The sequence below is a fragment of the Taudactylus pleione genome, unplaced genomic scaffold (assembly GCF_031769625.1).
Source record: "Taudactylus pleione unplaced genomic scaffold, aTauple2 ptg000520l, whole genome shotgun sequence".
NCBI classification, from domain to species: domain Eukaryota; kingdom Metazoa; phylum Chordata; class Amphibia; order Anura; family Myobatrachidae; genus Taudactylus; species Taudactylus pleione.
Genome location: NW_028284922.1, coordinates 5,764,047 through 5,780,314, shown reverse-complemented (window position 1 = coordinate 5,780,314; position 16,268 = coordinate 5,764,047). Strand labels below are relative to the sequence as shown.

Here is a 16,268-nt window from a genome sequence, read left to right as displayed (position 1 = left end):
ACTGCCATCCATTCTTGCCTAATCAATGCTTGGAGTTTGTCAGAATTTGTGGGTTTTTGTTTGTCCACTCGCCTCTTGAGGATTGACCACAAGTTCTCAATGGGATTAAGGTCTGTGGAGTTTCCTGTCCATGGACTCAAAATTTCGATGTTTTGTTCCCCGAGCTACTTAGTTATAACTTTTGCCTTATGGCAAGGTGCTCCATCATGCTGGAAAAGGCATTGCTCGTCACCAAACTGTTCTTGGATGGTTGGGAGAAGTTGCTCTTGGAGGATGTTTTGGTACCATTCTTTATTCATGGCTGTGTTCTTAGCCAAGGGAGTGGGATCACTCACAATTTTGCATGAGAAGCAACGCCAGACATGAATATTCTCAGGATGCTTTACTGTTGCTATGACAGAGGACAAAGACTTTTGGAGGAGGGCTTGGTGTCAAAAAGGGCAGCAAAGAAGCCACTTACTGTATCTCCAGGAAATACATCAGGGACAGACTGATATTCTGCAAAAGGTACAGGGATTGGACTGCTGAGGACTGGGGTAAAGTTATTTTCTCTGATAAATCCCCTTTCAGATTGTTTGGGGCATCTGGAAAAACGCTTGTCCGGAGAAGGATAGGTGAGCTCTACCATCAGTCCTGTGTCTTGCAAACAGTAAAGCATCCTGAGGCCATTCATATGTGGGGTTGCGTCTCAGCCAAGGGAGTGGGCTCACTCACAATTTTGCCTAAGAGCACAGCCATGAATAAAGAATGGTACCAAAACATCCTCCAAGAGCAACTTCTCCCAATCATCCAAGAACAGTTTGGTGACGAACAATGCCTTTTCCAGCATGATGGAGCACCTTGCCTTAAAGCAAAAGTGATAACTAAGTGGTTTGGGGAACAAAACATCGACATTTTGGGTCCAGGGCCAGGAAACTCCCCAGACCTTAATCCCACTGATAACTTCTGGTCAATCCTCAAGAGGCGGGTGGACAAACAAAAACCCGCAAATGCTGACAAACTCCAAGCATTGATTAGGCAAGAATGGGCGGCCATCAGTCAGTATGTGGCCCAGAAGTTGATTGACAGCATGCCAGGGCGAATTCAGATGTCTTGAAAAGAAGGGTGAACACTGCAACTATTGACTCTTTGCATAAACTTAATGTCATTGTCAATAAAAGCCTATGACACTTACGAAATGCTTGGAATATTACTTCAGTATACCATAGTAACATCTGACAAAAAGGTCTAAAGATACTGAAGCAGCAAACTTTGTGAAAACCAATTTTTGTGTCATTCTCAAAACTTTTGGCCATGGCTGTAGACACAGTAGCCACTTGTCAGTAGTTACCTTGTATTGGACCTCTCCACTGTAACGCACACACTGGAAGCTTTCCTGCAGGGCCGGCCGGCAGTTATAAGAACCAGGACTTGCTGAAATGAGCAAGTGGTCGGGTTGCAGGGATTAGACCCCACCAGAATAATAGTGCAGAAAGGGGAGGATGGAGGAAAACTTTTAATCTGTAAAATTGAGTCATAGCACCAAAGTATTTATGTACTGACGGCCTGGTTCAGAGATTTAATGTCTAAGCACAGCCGCTGTGTCTTCATACGCAATAGATGTGCTAAAAATGGCAAAAGCCGCAGGAGGTGTCTCAAGTAAAAAGACTCGCGCTGATTTATCCTGAGACGCAGCATCAGATCAACTGCGGGAACATCGGACATCTGCGTAACCCTCAGACTACTCAGGATGTCCAACAAAATCACAGCTGCCGGGGCCAGTGACACTACCAGCTTCGGTACACCCAGAAAATGGGTCGGACATGCCCCTGTTTTCTGTAAGGCTTCCCATTGCCACCCCCAAATGCCAGCAGCATGTGAATCATACTGCGGCTTTTGAGGCGCTGCAATTGACGTCGCAGGACCAGATCAGTGTGGCTCCTGCGTATGCACAGATCAAAATACAGCTGAGAATTACGTAAATCTCTGGATCAGGCCCTGAGAACTCATTCTGTTAAAGTGCAATTGTGTTTCACTATTTAGGGAAAAGTCACTATTACTGGTTTTATTACACAAGAATTGCGTTCAGTGCTATTTACTATAAGTTGTACCACTCTCGTACAGCAAACATAATTGTTTATTGATCTAGAAGTTTGCTGAAACTCTCATTAAAAAATAAACCTGTGGTTTTGGCAATTGTAGCTACGGCGTTGATCTCCGTCACATTTTAATCTACGAAAAGTGAATTTGGGGTCTCCACTGTTTCGGATTAAGCAGCATGTTGTGTTACTGAGATCCACGCTGCATAGCGTATACTAGAACAGAGAGCATCAGTGGTGTAAATGACTTTTATCAACCCACATGGCAATGTAACAGGCCCCCACACGCATACACAATTTAAGAAATTATCAATGATATTCTGTCCAGTTAGATTCTGCCTGCTCCATCAGAGTCTCTTACGGATAATCATGGTGAGTAATGTGATGAGGAGGACATCCCTTCAAGAACGTGTGGTCTGCACAACAGGAGTACATGCTCCATATTTGGTGCATACAATCCCTATGGCCACCTGGTTTCTGCTCTGTGCTACATTTAGATGGTGGGTGAATACAAATGGACCTTCAGATAAAAGAGTTACCCAACACAGGTGTAGACACTGATGCATACTAGGGAGCAGTACTATGGGTACAGGAGCACACAGCCATGGTGGGGACTAGAATATAATAGTATAGAATAGATGAGCAATCCTTTTTGCAGCTTTCACTCCTGTAAGACAGCTTGGGCTTGGTCAATCGACTATATTTTTGCCTTCACCGCTGATATCCATTGACCTCGTCTGTATAATCCCCCACTGGACAACATTCAGAGACATAACTATACCATATTCCATACTATAAACATTCCTTAGCAACCAATCAGATTTTAAGGGCCATATTTCTGGTACAGTTTTGAAAATGAAAACAAACATTTGGTTGGCTGCTACTGGCTACAGTAAATCACCTTTTCTACTGGGACAATTTTGGTGTAGAATACAGTGTTCAGTTATCAGTACATAGCTAACATCATGGCTCCCAGTGCTAGTCTGCTGGAGCCTCTCAAAGGTAGAAGCAATAACATCAGTGCTATGGGTAGAGACTTGTATTTTCTTTTCATAACCAAAATAAATGTAATCTACCGATTCATATGAAATAAATTAGCATAACAATCATTTACAATAACAAACTGCTTTTAGAGCAAGAAGAGTGGAATGTGAAACAATACCTCTCAAAAGTTAAACATATTAAGCAAGAAAATAAACTTGAAACACGGTCATGAAACCTGATTTTTGGAAGGCATCATAAAAAAGCTACTTTGCATAATATATGACTCAGTATAAAGCTGAACAGTCTATTCATGGTATGATGGGAATTGCAGCTCCAAATTATTGTCAGAAATAGATAAAAGGTCTGTTCTTCCTAGCTCGCTAATATGAGCTAAATCACATTCTCAAACAGCTGCATAGAGCACATGATATTTTCATCCTGTAAGGAGAAAGAAAAGAAAATAAGCTATAAAAATAAAATACTTTCTGGTGAGTAAAACAAGGCTACTCCCAGCCCAGGTGATTTGTTCATTAGTTATTGCTTGTGAGAGACACAGGTTTTTCTACATTGTTTCATGATAATGTGCCCTGTGTCGTCCATTATTGCTGATGATGATCGGTACTGTAGATGTGTAAGGCACCACACTACCAGACAATACAGAAAACATGGACTTACAGGGTAGGCAAAATCAATGCAGACATGAAGATAAAAAGTAGAGAGGGTTCTGCTAATGAGACAGCTTATATTCTAAATGGGAAAGAGCACAGCCGAAACAAGGAGCAACCAGGGGCGTAGAGAGGGGGGTGTGGGGGAGCAGGTACTAAATATACTAAATACCCAGGCCCGGGCAGCAGGAGGGGCCCGGCGCCGCCCCCTCCCACCTTTTAAATCACAGCAGTCCAGCACATGCTGCTTTTTTTAAATCCTAAGGGGGGGTGGCAACGGCTTCCGCGATTAAGCCATGCCCCCTTCACCTGTGCCCGGCCGGCCTCTCTCCATCACTGGGTATGAGTGTCTTGGAGTGGAGATTAGAACAGTTGTGAGGTTGCATTAGTGTGGGCAGTGTAGGTGGGAGTAGGGTGTGATAGTGTATTAGTGTGCGTAGTATAGGTAGGTGTCTGCTAGGTGTGGTGATGCATTAGTGTGGGAGTATGGTAGGTGTGAGGGTGGATTAGTGTGGGTAGTATAGATGGGAGTATGGTAGGTGTGAGGGTGGATTAGTGTGGGTAGTATAGATGGAAGTATGGTAGGTGTGAGGGTGGATTAGTGTGGGTAGTATAGATGGGAGAATGGTAGGTGTGAGGGTGGATTAGTGTGGGTAGTATAGATTGGAGTATGGTAGGTGTGAGGGTGGATTAGTGTGGGTAGTATAGATGGGAGTATGGTAGGTGTGAGGGTGGATTAGTGTGGGTAGTATAGATGGGAGTATGGTAGGTGTGAGGGTGGATTAGTGTGGGTAGTATAGATGGGAGTATGGTAGGTGTGAGGGTGGATTAGTGTGGGTAGTATAGATGGGAGTATGGTAGGTGTGAGGGTGGATTAGTGTGGGTAGTACAGGTGGGAGTAGGGTAGGTGTGAGGGTGGATTAGTGTGGGTAGTATAGATGGGAGTATGGTAGGTGTGAGGGTGGATTAGTGTGGGTAGGGTAGGTGAGGGTGCATTTGTATGGGTAGTGCGGGTGGCAGTAGGGTAGATGTGAAAATGCATTAGTGTGGGTAGTACAGATGGGAGTAGGCAGGGGCGTATCTATAATAGGTACAGGGTTTGCGGTGCACACGGGGGGCCCACACCCCGCACACTGCACCCATAGTCTAATACTTACCTGCCTGCCTAGCCGGCGCTGCCGAGCAGCAAAAATCGTCCATTTTCCCGGCGACTCGCACATGCACTGTCACTGGAAAAACGGCACGGGCGCCATTTTCCCAGAGTCGCGCATGCGCCGTAGAAGCTACTACACCGTGGAACCGCCAGAGAGAGGAGAGGGCCCTCACTGAGTCTGCAGACGGGCCCCCTCCTCTCTTAAAATGCCCCTGGGATTAGGGTAGGTGTGAGGGTGCATTAGTGTGGGTAGTACAGATGGGAGTAGGGTAGGTGTGAAGGTGTATTAGTGTGGGTAGTACAGATGGGAGTAGGGTAGGTGTGGGTGTGGATTAACAGATAGACAGTCAAAAGGTAGACAGTGTCTACATAGACACCAGATGTTAGACAGTAAATAGGTCAACTGGGACAAAAGGTAGACAGGTACAAATGGTCGTCAGGGAAAGGTCTACACAAAATGGTCGAAATCAGATTTTAAAAATTTTTTTTTTTTAGCCCTAATCTTCACCCTAACCCACCCCTTGGTGACTAACCCTCCCTCCTGGTGCCTAGCCATCAGGATAGGTGCCTGACCCTAACTGTTCATTTTAACCCTAAACCTCCGGTAAGTGTCTAACCCTCGCTCCTGGTACCTAACCCTAACCGTTGGGGTATGTGCCTAACCCTAACCGTCTGGGTAAGTGCCTAACCCTAACCGTCTGGGTAAGTGCCAAACCATAAACTTAACCCTAAAAAAAAATATGATGTGTCAACCTTTTTTGTGTTGACCTTTTGACAATGCTGACCATTTGTACCTGTCGACTTTCTTACATATCGACCTTTTGTCCCTGTCGATCTTTTGTCCCTTTTGATCTTTTGTCCCAGCCGACCTATTGACTGTCTAACATCTGGGGGTATATTTACTAAGGTGCGGGTTTTTAGAAGTGGTTTTGTTGCCCATAGCAACCAATCAGATTCTAGCTATTAACATTTATCTAGCACCTTCTAGAAGGTAATAGCTAGAATCTGATTGGTTGCTATGGGCAACAAAACCACTTCTAAAAACCCGCACCTTAGTAAATATACCCCCTGGTGTCTATCTAGACATTGTCGACCTTTTTACTGTCTATCTATAGACCGGAACCCGGTAGGTGTGAGGGTACATTAGTGTGGGTAGTGTAAGTGGGTGTAGGTAAGGTGTGGGTGAATTAGTGTGTGTAGTATAGGAGTGTTATGGTCACCTGCAACACAATTAATACAAAAAAAATATTTTTAAGCTGAATCTATCAGACTCCTCTGTAAATTCGGTAGAGAAAGCCACTTTTTTAATGATTTGCAAAAAAAATATAGAAATGGTTTTGCTCACCGTTATAGGCCATTGCCTATATTAATGAAGTGGTAAATAATATTTGTCACTACATATTAGGTACTGTATCTCACAAAGAAGAGAGTGCCCACCTAGAGGTTTTAGTCCCATTAACTGAAAATTGTATTCAGCTTCATCAGAGTGGCAATAAAGAAAAAGTAAGAAGAAACATTTTCCAAACTCCTTAGAGAAGGAAGAAACTATGAACATCATCAGTAATATGCAGTATAATGTTTATCCCTTTAAGGTGCATACACACGTAACGATTTTTTTAACGATTTCTCCATAACGACGTTGTTATTGTTAAATCGTTCAAAAAAATCGTTTAGTTTGAGTTATAACGATGAACGATAATCACAAATGCGCACTCCCGTTTGTAGTTATCGTTATCGTTCATTTCAGACTGTCCAACATGACGATTTTCATTAAGGGAAGGAACATTATTCGTTCAGCGTTCAAAAAATCGTTTATTACACAAAAAATCCTTCACTTTTTCAAGGGAAAATCTGACAGAAAATCTGAAAGAAAATCGTTGGTTACAAAATCGCTATGTGTGTATGCAGCTTTAGTCTTTGGAAGCTTATATTATGTACCATGTATATCTGTGAATAAACGTATCCTGCAGGCTTCTGTGATTCGCTAAGGCGTCCGAGGACACAACCATCAGATCACTTGCATGCAGATGCAAACCCAAACCCAAAAAATGGGTCCGTCACATCCCCATTTTCTGGGACCCTGCCGTCCCTGCCCCCAATGGCAGCAGCATGTCAATCATACTGCGGATTAGGGAGCACTGTAGCTGTTGTCACAGACCGGGACATGCGTAGTACAGATCACTTCATACGCCGATCAACCATCAGAGTTGTACGTAAACCATCGTGCTTGCGTACAACCATGAATCAGGCCCTTTGTCAAATAATCAATTGTTCGTCCAATGTTCTAAAGTCAGGTGTTTGGTCGGTTTTGACTTTAGTAAATGGTCGGTTTGCAAAACCTTCAGTAAATTATCCAAAAACACAACACCAACCTTTAGTAAATGTACCCCATGCTTAGAATGTTTTTACTATTGGCACTTTCCATTCGCACTTGATTGGAGAAAGTGATGAATGTGATGAAGACGGTCCAGATGTCCCCCTCATTTACATGAAAAGTTAAAACATCAATGACACTGAGACTAGCAGTGTTTTTGGAGAAAAATACAAAGTTCTATTAAATGAAAAGGGTGGTGTCACAAAACTGTGAGCGTTTATAGATTCAAGGTAATCAGTCAGTATTAGCATAGCCAGAGACTAGAGTGCGGAGTCTAATGCACCAGTGGTTTTCCCCAGGGAGGTTTTCACCAGTAGACAGGTCGCGATCCCTTGCTCTGGTTACTAGCACAATCTATAACAGGTAGCTACTGTCAGCAAGCCAGGACCTGATACACTTGAGCGCTCATATAAGTTACATTGGTAAATCAAGAAGAATTGAGAAGGAAGCAGGTTGGTACACTGGAAGGTCTCATATAAGCCACAGGGATCAGGCAGAAAAGTAGTCATGTACAAGGTCAGGATGGCAGGAGATCAGATACAGGCCCCTCGGGTCATACGAAGGGAAGTCATGAACTAGCCAGGTTAAACAGATAGGAAGTCTCAGTATGTTGGAGCTACAGTTGGTAGTGAGCCCAATAATCTGGTAACCATCTGCAACCAAACAGGTGATTAAAAAGGAAAGCCAGGTTTGACCAGCCAACCTCTAGTGACAGTAGTGATCACATGACTGCAGGGATAACGCTAGGGAAGTGCTGACATCAGAGTCAGCGTGAAGCATGCTGAAGCCATGGAAAGAACTGCTGTACGCGGAACTGGTAGGCAGAAGTATTACACTGAGTACGGCATTTTGTGACAAGTGGTTCTAAAGTGGCAGAACCGAACCCTGATGTGACCATTAAACTTTTGCCAGACGGTCTTCAGATTTTTCTGCCTGCGTGTTAACAGATATGTACATTTAGTGTATGGATACATCGAGTGCGCTTTGTGTAGGTGCACTGAGTGCACTGAGTGTAGGTAACAGGTGCACTGAGTGTAGGTAATAGGTGCACTGAGTGTAGGTAACAGGTGCACTGAGTGTAGGTAGTAGGTGCACTGAGTGTAGGTAATAGGTGCACTGAGTGTAGGTAATAGGTGCACTGAGTGTAGGTAATAGGTGCACTGAGTGTAGGTAATAGGTGCACTGAATGTAGGTAACAGGTGCACTGAGTGTAGGTAACTGGTGCACTGAGTGTAGGTAACAGGTGCACTGAGTGTACGTAACAGGAGTACTGAGTGTAGGTAACAGGAGTACTGAGTGTAGGTAACAGGTGCACTGAGTGTAGGTAACAGGTGCACTGAGTGTAGGTAACAGGAGTACTGAGTGTAGGTAAACAGGAGTACTGAGTGTAGGTAACAGGAGTACTGAGTTTAGGTGACAGGTGCACCGAGTGTAGGTAATAGGTGTACTGAGTGAAGGTAACAGGTGCACTGTGTGTAGGTAATAGGCAGTGGCATCACAAGGGGGATGCGAGCTACAACCGAGCGTCACTCGCCGAGGGGTGACACCAAAGTGCCGATTCCTCCTCAGTGACAGGAGCCGGTTGCTGCACTGTAGCATTACGTGCAGAACTCGGCTCCTGACACAGTGAGGGAGCTGGCACTGCACATAGACTGGTCCCCGGGGGTAGTCCACATCTCAAAGACCACCGGAGTGATTAAAACGGGTGTTCGGGCCATGAAGCCACACCCCCTACCAGCAATGCTACGCCCCTGTCCACGAGGCCACGCCCCTTTTTTGCTTTACTGCACGCACTACAAACCTCTCCGCACCGGGTGTCACCATGGGGAGGACGCCACTGGAAAGTGGGTGTGGATTGATAGGTCTACATTTAGAAGTTAGACAGTCAATAGTTCAACAAGGTTAAAAGGTTGACATTTAAAGTGCCGTCGCTTAAAAGTGTGCGCTCCGCTTTACAAGCACTTGTCACACCTATGTGTGTTTCTGTGTTCAGTGTATGTATCTGTTTGGTTTCTGGGAGCAGCCTGTCTGTTTATATACTTTCTGGTATCTTTATACATTTACCAGTGCTAGGACCACACCACCCCTGTACACATGGTTAAAAGGTCAACAGGTAATTGGTTGAGAGTGACTTAGGTCACAGGATCAAAAGGTCGACAGGGTTAAAAATTCGACATTCAAATGGTCAACACAAAAATGTCAACATTATTTATTGTTATTTTAGTCTAAACCTAACCGTAAAAATCATGAAAACCATGTGTCAACCTTTTTGTTGTGTCGCCCATTTGAATGTCGACCTTGTTGAACAATTAACCGGCAACCTTTTAACCCTGTGAACCTATGACTGTCATCCTTCTGGTGCCTATCTATTGACTGTCTACTTTTCAGTGTAGACCTACCATCCGGATACCCAGGAAAGTTGTGTTCTCTAACACAGTCATATTACTCACTTTTTGGCAGCTTTCTATGAATTCCTCTATAGTCACCACACCATCCTTATTTATATCCATTTTCTGCAAAATAAACAAACTATGATTGTGTATTGTGAATAAGATAACACTATAAAAATAAATTACAATATTCTCTTTTGAGTATGAAGATTAATTTTCTTTAAATGGAAAGTAAAACTATTTTGTAGGTTTTGTTAATCACAGAATTTATTATTTGCTTACTCTAATGCATATCTAAATATACTATCTTTTATATATATATATATATACAGTCAGGTCCATAAATATTGGGACATTGACAGAATTTTCATATTTTGGCCTCTATTCACCACCACAATAGCTTTGAAATGAAACAAACAAGAAGTGATTTAACTGCAGACTTTCAGATTTAATTTGAGGGTAACTACATCCAAATCAGGTGAACGGTGTAGGAATTACAACGGTTTCTATATGTGCCTCCCACTTTTTAAGGGGCCAAAAGTAATGGGACAAACTAAACAATCCTAAATCTAACTTTCACTTTTTAATACTTTGTTGCAAATCCTTTGCAGGCAATTACAGCCTGAAGTCTGGAACGCATAGACATCACCAGACGCTGGGTTTCATCCCTGGTGATGCTCTGCCAGGCCTCTACTGCAAATGTCACTGGCTGGGCTTCCCCCAGCCCTCTCCCGTCAGTGAATGGTTGCCGCGCGCATGCGCGTGGCATCCATTCACTCTCTGGGGGTCCGGCACTGCCGCACAGCTGCGGCGGTGGGGGTCCCCAGCCTCCCGATTTGGCCACCCGTGGGCCACTTCGGCCCGCGGGTGGAACAGCGGGACAATACTGTCCGGCTGAAATCGGGATGCTGGGGAGGGGTGCCGCCCTCTATGGCTGCTTCGTGTATGAACTATACTTGTATAGTCTGGACATCTACTAAGCGTGTCAGTGAGAACACGCATATATTGGAACTTGTGTAAAAACACAAATTTCTGGTTCATAAACAACCAGCTTTTAAATAGCAACATTTTGTCATTGCTACATTGTGTCTTTTATACTATTTTGTTTCTATGCTTGCTGCCATTTATGTACTATTCCATATATCATATTGTGTTTAATTTTATAAGGTGATACCATTTATTAGTACTTGTAGCCTCGTACTTATATTCTAACATAGATTTAGGCTAGAACCTAGCACAGTGTAATCCCCTTTTTTCTGATGACTTCCAGGTGTATGACCCACAAGTCCCTCAGCACACGTGTCGTATGATATGTGCGGCGCATGGGGACACTGGGAGGGATCCGATTGGAGCTTGGTACATATGGGAGATGCAGCCAAATTCCGATAACTGAAGTTTTTGGATAGTTGGCCGCATCTTACTTTTAGTACATCCCGCCCATAATGATTCTCCAAATAACAGCAAAATATGCTTGTGACATTATCCTAAACGGTTAATTACTGTATACTTTCTACAAAGGGGTTTCATAAATGAATTTTCCTGAATGGTGGGTATTCCTTCCAAAGGATTACCCTCTGTGCTCCAGGAGGACCTCTGGTGATATCGTCAGTGTGGTGAAGCTACTGGTTATGGTCGTATGAAATGTTATGTAATATAAATGCCCTGCAAATCAGGACTTTCTTGTGAAGTCCTTGTCTTATTGGTGATCACCCCGATATATAGTAGGGGCCCAGGGGGTATTTGAGGGGAAGGGCACCCACCGTTCAGTTAAAGGGATGGAAATTAAAACCACATTTCACAAAGTGGGATTAGTACTACAAAGTGTTAATAGTTTGTAACAATAATAAATATGTGTATGGGTTGCAATAAATCTGCTTTGTGATAATTGTATGTAAGACATACTGTAACAGTACATTTACATATTGCTTTACATATAATATTTAATTTGAAGATGAATTCTTACCTGAAAGAAGTTTTCCACGTGTTGTTTTGGTGAATCTTCCCTAACAACAGGGTACGTACATTTCCCCATCATGTCATAAATTGCCTTCATGATGTCAAGCATCTCCTGTTAACACACAGTCCCATTATATACATTTAGTGTTGTCAGATGTATATAACGATGTCTGTATTGTGAAGATACAGCTGCCAGGTAGTCAGTTTTATTTCTTTCCAAGGCTCCCACCTATACAATTGCTGGGGTCCCATATAATGCTATGGAAAGGGTGATGTGATTCTTTTATTTCTCCTCCATGTGTCTTGCCGTAGCTTTGGTGAATCTGACGTAGGCTAAATCTTTGCAGGTATATACTGGGGGTCATTTATGACTGCTAAGAATATGAGGCACGGAGGAAAAGCTACCTTACAGATCTGCTCTCATACACCCATCCTCAAATTGGGCCATATAGCAATGTTTGGTGCGCCATGCATCTTATTCACTCAGGGTCTGATTCAGACTCGGTCGCAAGCGCTGAGCGCTCGCAACCGTGTCGATGGTGGCCCAGAGCACATGCGAACGACGGAGCCGGCTCCGTCGTGCGCATGCGCGAGACCCGGATAGCGACGGGTGATCCGTCGCTCCGGGTCTCGCACCAAAGGGGGTGTGCTGTCGATGTTGAGTGACAGCACACCCCCTTGGTGGTCGGGCCGGGGGTGTGGCTGCCCAGACGGAGGCGTTCCCATGAGAATGCCTACCATTTGGGGGCGGCCCCACTGACTTCACTAATGAGGTCAGTGGGAGAGCTTTCGGCTCTGTTTGAGCCGACAGCTCTCTGGGGCTTGCGGCCACGAGACCCTACCACAAGGGTCTCGTCGCAAGCCCGATGGTCGCGATGGTCTTGACCATCGCGACCATCATCCTGGCCGCTCGCATTAGCTGTGGGTGGCAACCCACAGCAATGCGAGCGGCCAGGAGGCCGCTCCATAAAAAAAAAAAAAAAAAAGATGCCCTGATTCAGAGCGAGCGTCCGGCTCTGAATCATGGCCCCAGTTTACTCAGTTTGTGTCTCTTACGCACTACTAATGCGTGTTACAGCCGTGCAAAGAAGACGCTAGTGACTAGTCTGAGAAAAAAAAGGCAAGAGACTGGGGATTCATGTGACTGACCAGCATCGTGCCATTGCGAGATTATTACTTCATAGTACAGACCAGCTAGATTTTACATACAGTATACAGTACTCGGAGTGTGTCCAAACTTTTCCCAGTGGGAGACCGTGGGGCTATGGTATATCGGCTGTAATTGATCCTGCGTTGCAGGCACTGAACTAAGGGGCTATTTTAGACATGTATGTAAATTTTACATTTATGTACTTCTCCGATGTTTGCAGATCTGCGCCGCACTGCGCCAGTGCAGATCTGATTCTGCAACATTGGTAGCAGTGCCTCAGAGCTGCAGCACGATTGACATGCTGCTGGCGTTTGGGGAAGGAGGGTATGGGGCATGGAGCATTCCAGAAAATGGGGGTGTGCTGACCCTGTTTTCTGGTGCGTGCTGAAGCCTGTGGCTGTGTCCTTGGACGCAGCTTCACTGGCCCCTGCAGCTGTGATTTTGCCAGACATCAGATTAACCTGGGGGTTACTCAGATGTCTGATGCTTACACACTTGTTCCGATGGCCGCATCTTCCAACGCTGCATCGGATCAGCAGTGGGCATCTATTTACTTAAGACGCCTCCTGCGGCTTTTGCATGTTATACCACAACTGCTGCATACAAAGACGCAGCGACTATGCTATAGCGTACATCTCTGAATCAGACCCTAAATGTGTATTTTTGCCCATAAGAGTGGAGTTGTACACATCTCTTTGGCCGGACCTTTCCTTCCCATTTGTTTGGTTTCATAGTTGCCTTCAATATTGGAGCACACTTATACCAGCCTTATGCCTTGTGCAAGAAATATGTCTTGAACACAGACGAAATTACACATACGTGCAATTCTGCATAGCCCACAATTCCACTGCCACGCGCTCTTTGAGCTTTGCCTATGTGAGGACGCCTTGTTACAGTCCTGTTACGTCCTCTTCAGCCTCAAGTGGAGATACGCATGAAATATATGCATGACTCAGCAACTTACTTACACATGGTTTCATTTCCACAGAAACTGCGCAGCACAAAAACATGCAAGATACACTCCGCAAAAGGACTTGCCTTTGTTAAAACTCTGTTCTGATGTGCCATTTTTCCCTACCACTAGGGGACACCAGGCTTCCTAATATGTGAGCTACAGTTCTATGGGCTGTATTCAGAGGCGGCCGTACGGTCCACGACCGCACGGCCGCCTTGATGTTTGTCTAGTGCGCATGCGCACGAGGGAGCCGGCTCCTTCGTGCGCATGCGTGAGACCCGCTACGACCGACAGCGCTAGTCGTAGCGGGTCTCTTTCCAAAGGGGGCGAGCTGTCGATGTTGATTGACAGCTCGCCCCGTTTGGAAGGCGGGCCGGGGGGGTGGCAGCCCAAACGGAGGCGTTCCCATGGGAACACCTGCCATTTGGGGGAGGCCCCACTGACATCACTAGTGATGTCAGTGGAGAGCTTCCGGCTCTGACAGAGGCAGAAGCTCTCCTGGGCTTACGACAAGTGAGACCCTACCCTAGGGTCTCGTCGTAAGCCCCGATGGTCAATGACCATCGCGACCATCACCCTAGCGGTCGTTAGAGCTGTGGGTGTTAACCCACAGCCTAACGACCGAAACAGAGGCGGCGGGTCAGGATGCAACCGGCCGCCCAGTTTCTGAGCGACCGCTTGCATCCTCCGACCGCCTCTGAATGAGGGCCTATATCCTGACAGAGGGGCTGCTCTTCTGACTTTGTTCTGCGGCCAGGTGTCAGGTGATTAATTATTCATTCATTACCAGTATAGACAACACCTGGCACCTGGCACTATTTAGTCTGCCTGATCCCAGCAAGTGTCGCATATGAACAAGTTTATCCTAATCGCATCGCACTGAGACTAAAGGCCCCCATACATCAAAGATTGATTGCAGCAATCGTGCAATTTGCAATCGATTGTGTATAAAAATCTTTCCCTTTTTCAATCGATTGCAGATTGCAGAATTGCCACAATCGATTGAAAAAGGGAAAGATTTTTATACACAATCGATTGCAAATTGCACGATTGCTGCAATCAATCTCTGATGTATGGGGGCCTTAAGATGCATCTTCGGCAAAAAAGATGCCTGACGCTAGCGGAGTTGCGAGGGACCTGGTGGCTCACTCGCAAAGGTGGTGATATTGTTCAGCTGGCATTTTTATGAGTGGGGGATACCTCAGTTGTTGGCAGATTCTTGGGTAAAGTTCCTCAGCTTGGCAATAGTGCCACCACTTGTGATGGAGTGTGTGTGGATATGTTTTTTAAATAAATCTCAGCGGCAGACAAGCTTCTTTCATGTTAGGGCCAATGTGCGCGTGCCTGCCTACCCGATTACCTAATTTTTTTTATCAGAAGTCAATTTTATTATATAAATTTGTAAACACAATCTGTATGTTATCTCAGACTGAGCTCTTTACAGAAGATATAGGTATAGTTTTTTTTTCTGTAGACCTCTATGATTTTCTTACTAACAAAAAGATTTAGCATACTTCAAAAACATAATAATTATACCATGGTTTGGTACTATGAATAATGGATAAAATGCAGACTTTATTTGTTTTGCTTTACTTATTTATTTATTGTGTACAGTATAAACAAGGTAGTTCTTACCTCTTTAGTTATATATCCATCTTTATTGATATCATATAAATTAAAAGCCCAGTTAAGTTTTTCTTGTATTGTACCTCGCAGCAGTGTGGAGAGACCCATTACAAAGTCCTATAGAAATGGGAAAGATTAACACATTAATCAAGGTAATAAATATATTTATTTCAAAATTAATTATTATACAGTGTTTATAAAGCAACAACATTTTATATATCACCGAACATTGAAAGTAAAAATAAAAGACATTACATACAGTACAAAAACAAAACAAGTAATTTGCAGAGTTGACAAGGTCAGATAATACTGAGGGTGTTGGAAATGATGTGTGTGCAGGTGTTGATATTGCAGAGTTACTGTATGTAGGCACACACTAGCAGATGACTCAAACTATGAACAACCCAGTTATACCACCACAAGACAGAAACAACAGCTTTAACCCGGCTCGGACACTGAACTCGGGTTGAAGCCGGGGTTTCAGTACTTACCCCCTTTCACACCGGTGGTTGGACCCAGGTTATTCCCAGGTCATCGCCATTCACATTGGACTGATGATGTAACCTCCAAGTGCCCACTGTGCCCTCCAATCAGCTCCTTTTAGGCATGACACGGGTCATGCCTTTCACACAGGAGGCTACCCAGGTTGGACCCAGGAATAACCCTGGTAGCGAACAGGGTCAAAGTCCCGAAAATTTCGATCCAGGTTCACCCTTTCACAAAGAAAAAGGACCCAGGTTGACACAGCTTATTACAAAGTCCTTTTCTCTTTCTGAAAGTGGTATTACTTAACCAGGTGATAGATAGATAGATAGATAGATAGTAGGTACAGCTGTACTCACTGTTACATGCACACTGGTAATGGAGCCGAACTTGAGTGGAGTAGGGTTCTATACAGCTTAACAGCTACGAACGGGTAATGGGGCACGGATGCTGG

The 16,268-nt window shown here is 44.5% G+C and overlaps 1 protein-coding gene across 1 annotated transcript in view; it reads right to left on the bottom strand.

Annotated features, from left to right (window-relative positions):
- Positions 1–3,229: 3,229 nt before the first annotated feature.
- KCNIP4 (potassium voltage-gated channel interacting protein 4) overlaps positions 3,230–16,268 on the bottom strand; it is a 376,534-nt gene continuing 363,495 nt past the window's right edge. Inside the window, exons 5-8 of the mRNA XM_088450597.1 lie at positions 15,341–15,448; positions 11,608–11,712; positions 9,705–9,767; positions 3,230–3,500 (exon numbers count right to left, since the gene is read on the bottom strand). Of these exons, the coding sequence (XP_088306723.1) occupies positions 3,453–3,500; positions 9,705–9,767; positions 11,608–11,712; positions 15,341–15,448 (324 nt within the window). The 3' untranslated portion in view covers positions 3,230–3,452. The remainder of the gene's footprint in view (positions 3,501–9,704; positions 9,768–11,607; positions 11,713–15,340; positions 15,449–16,268) is intronic.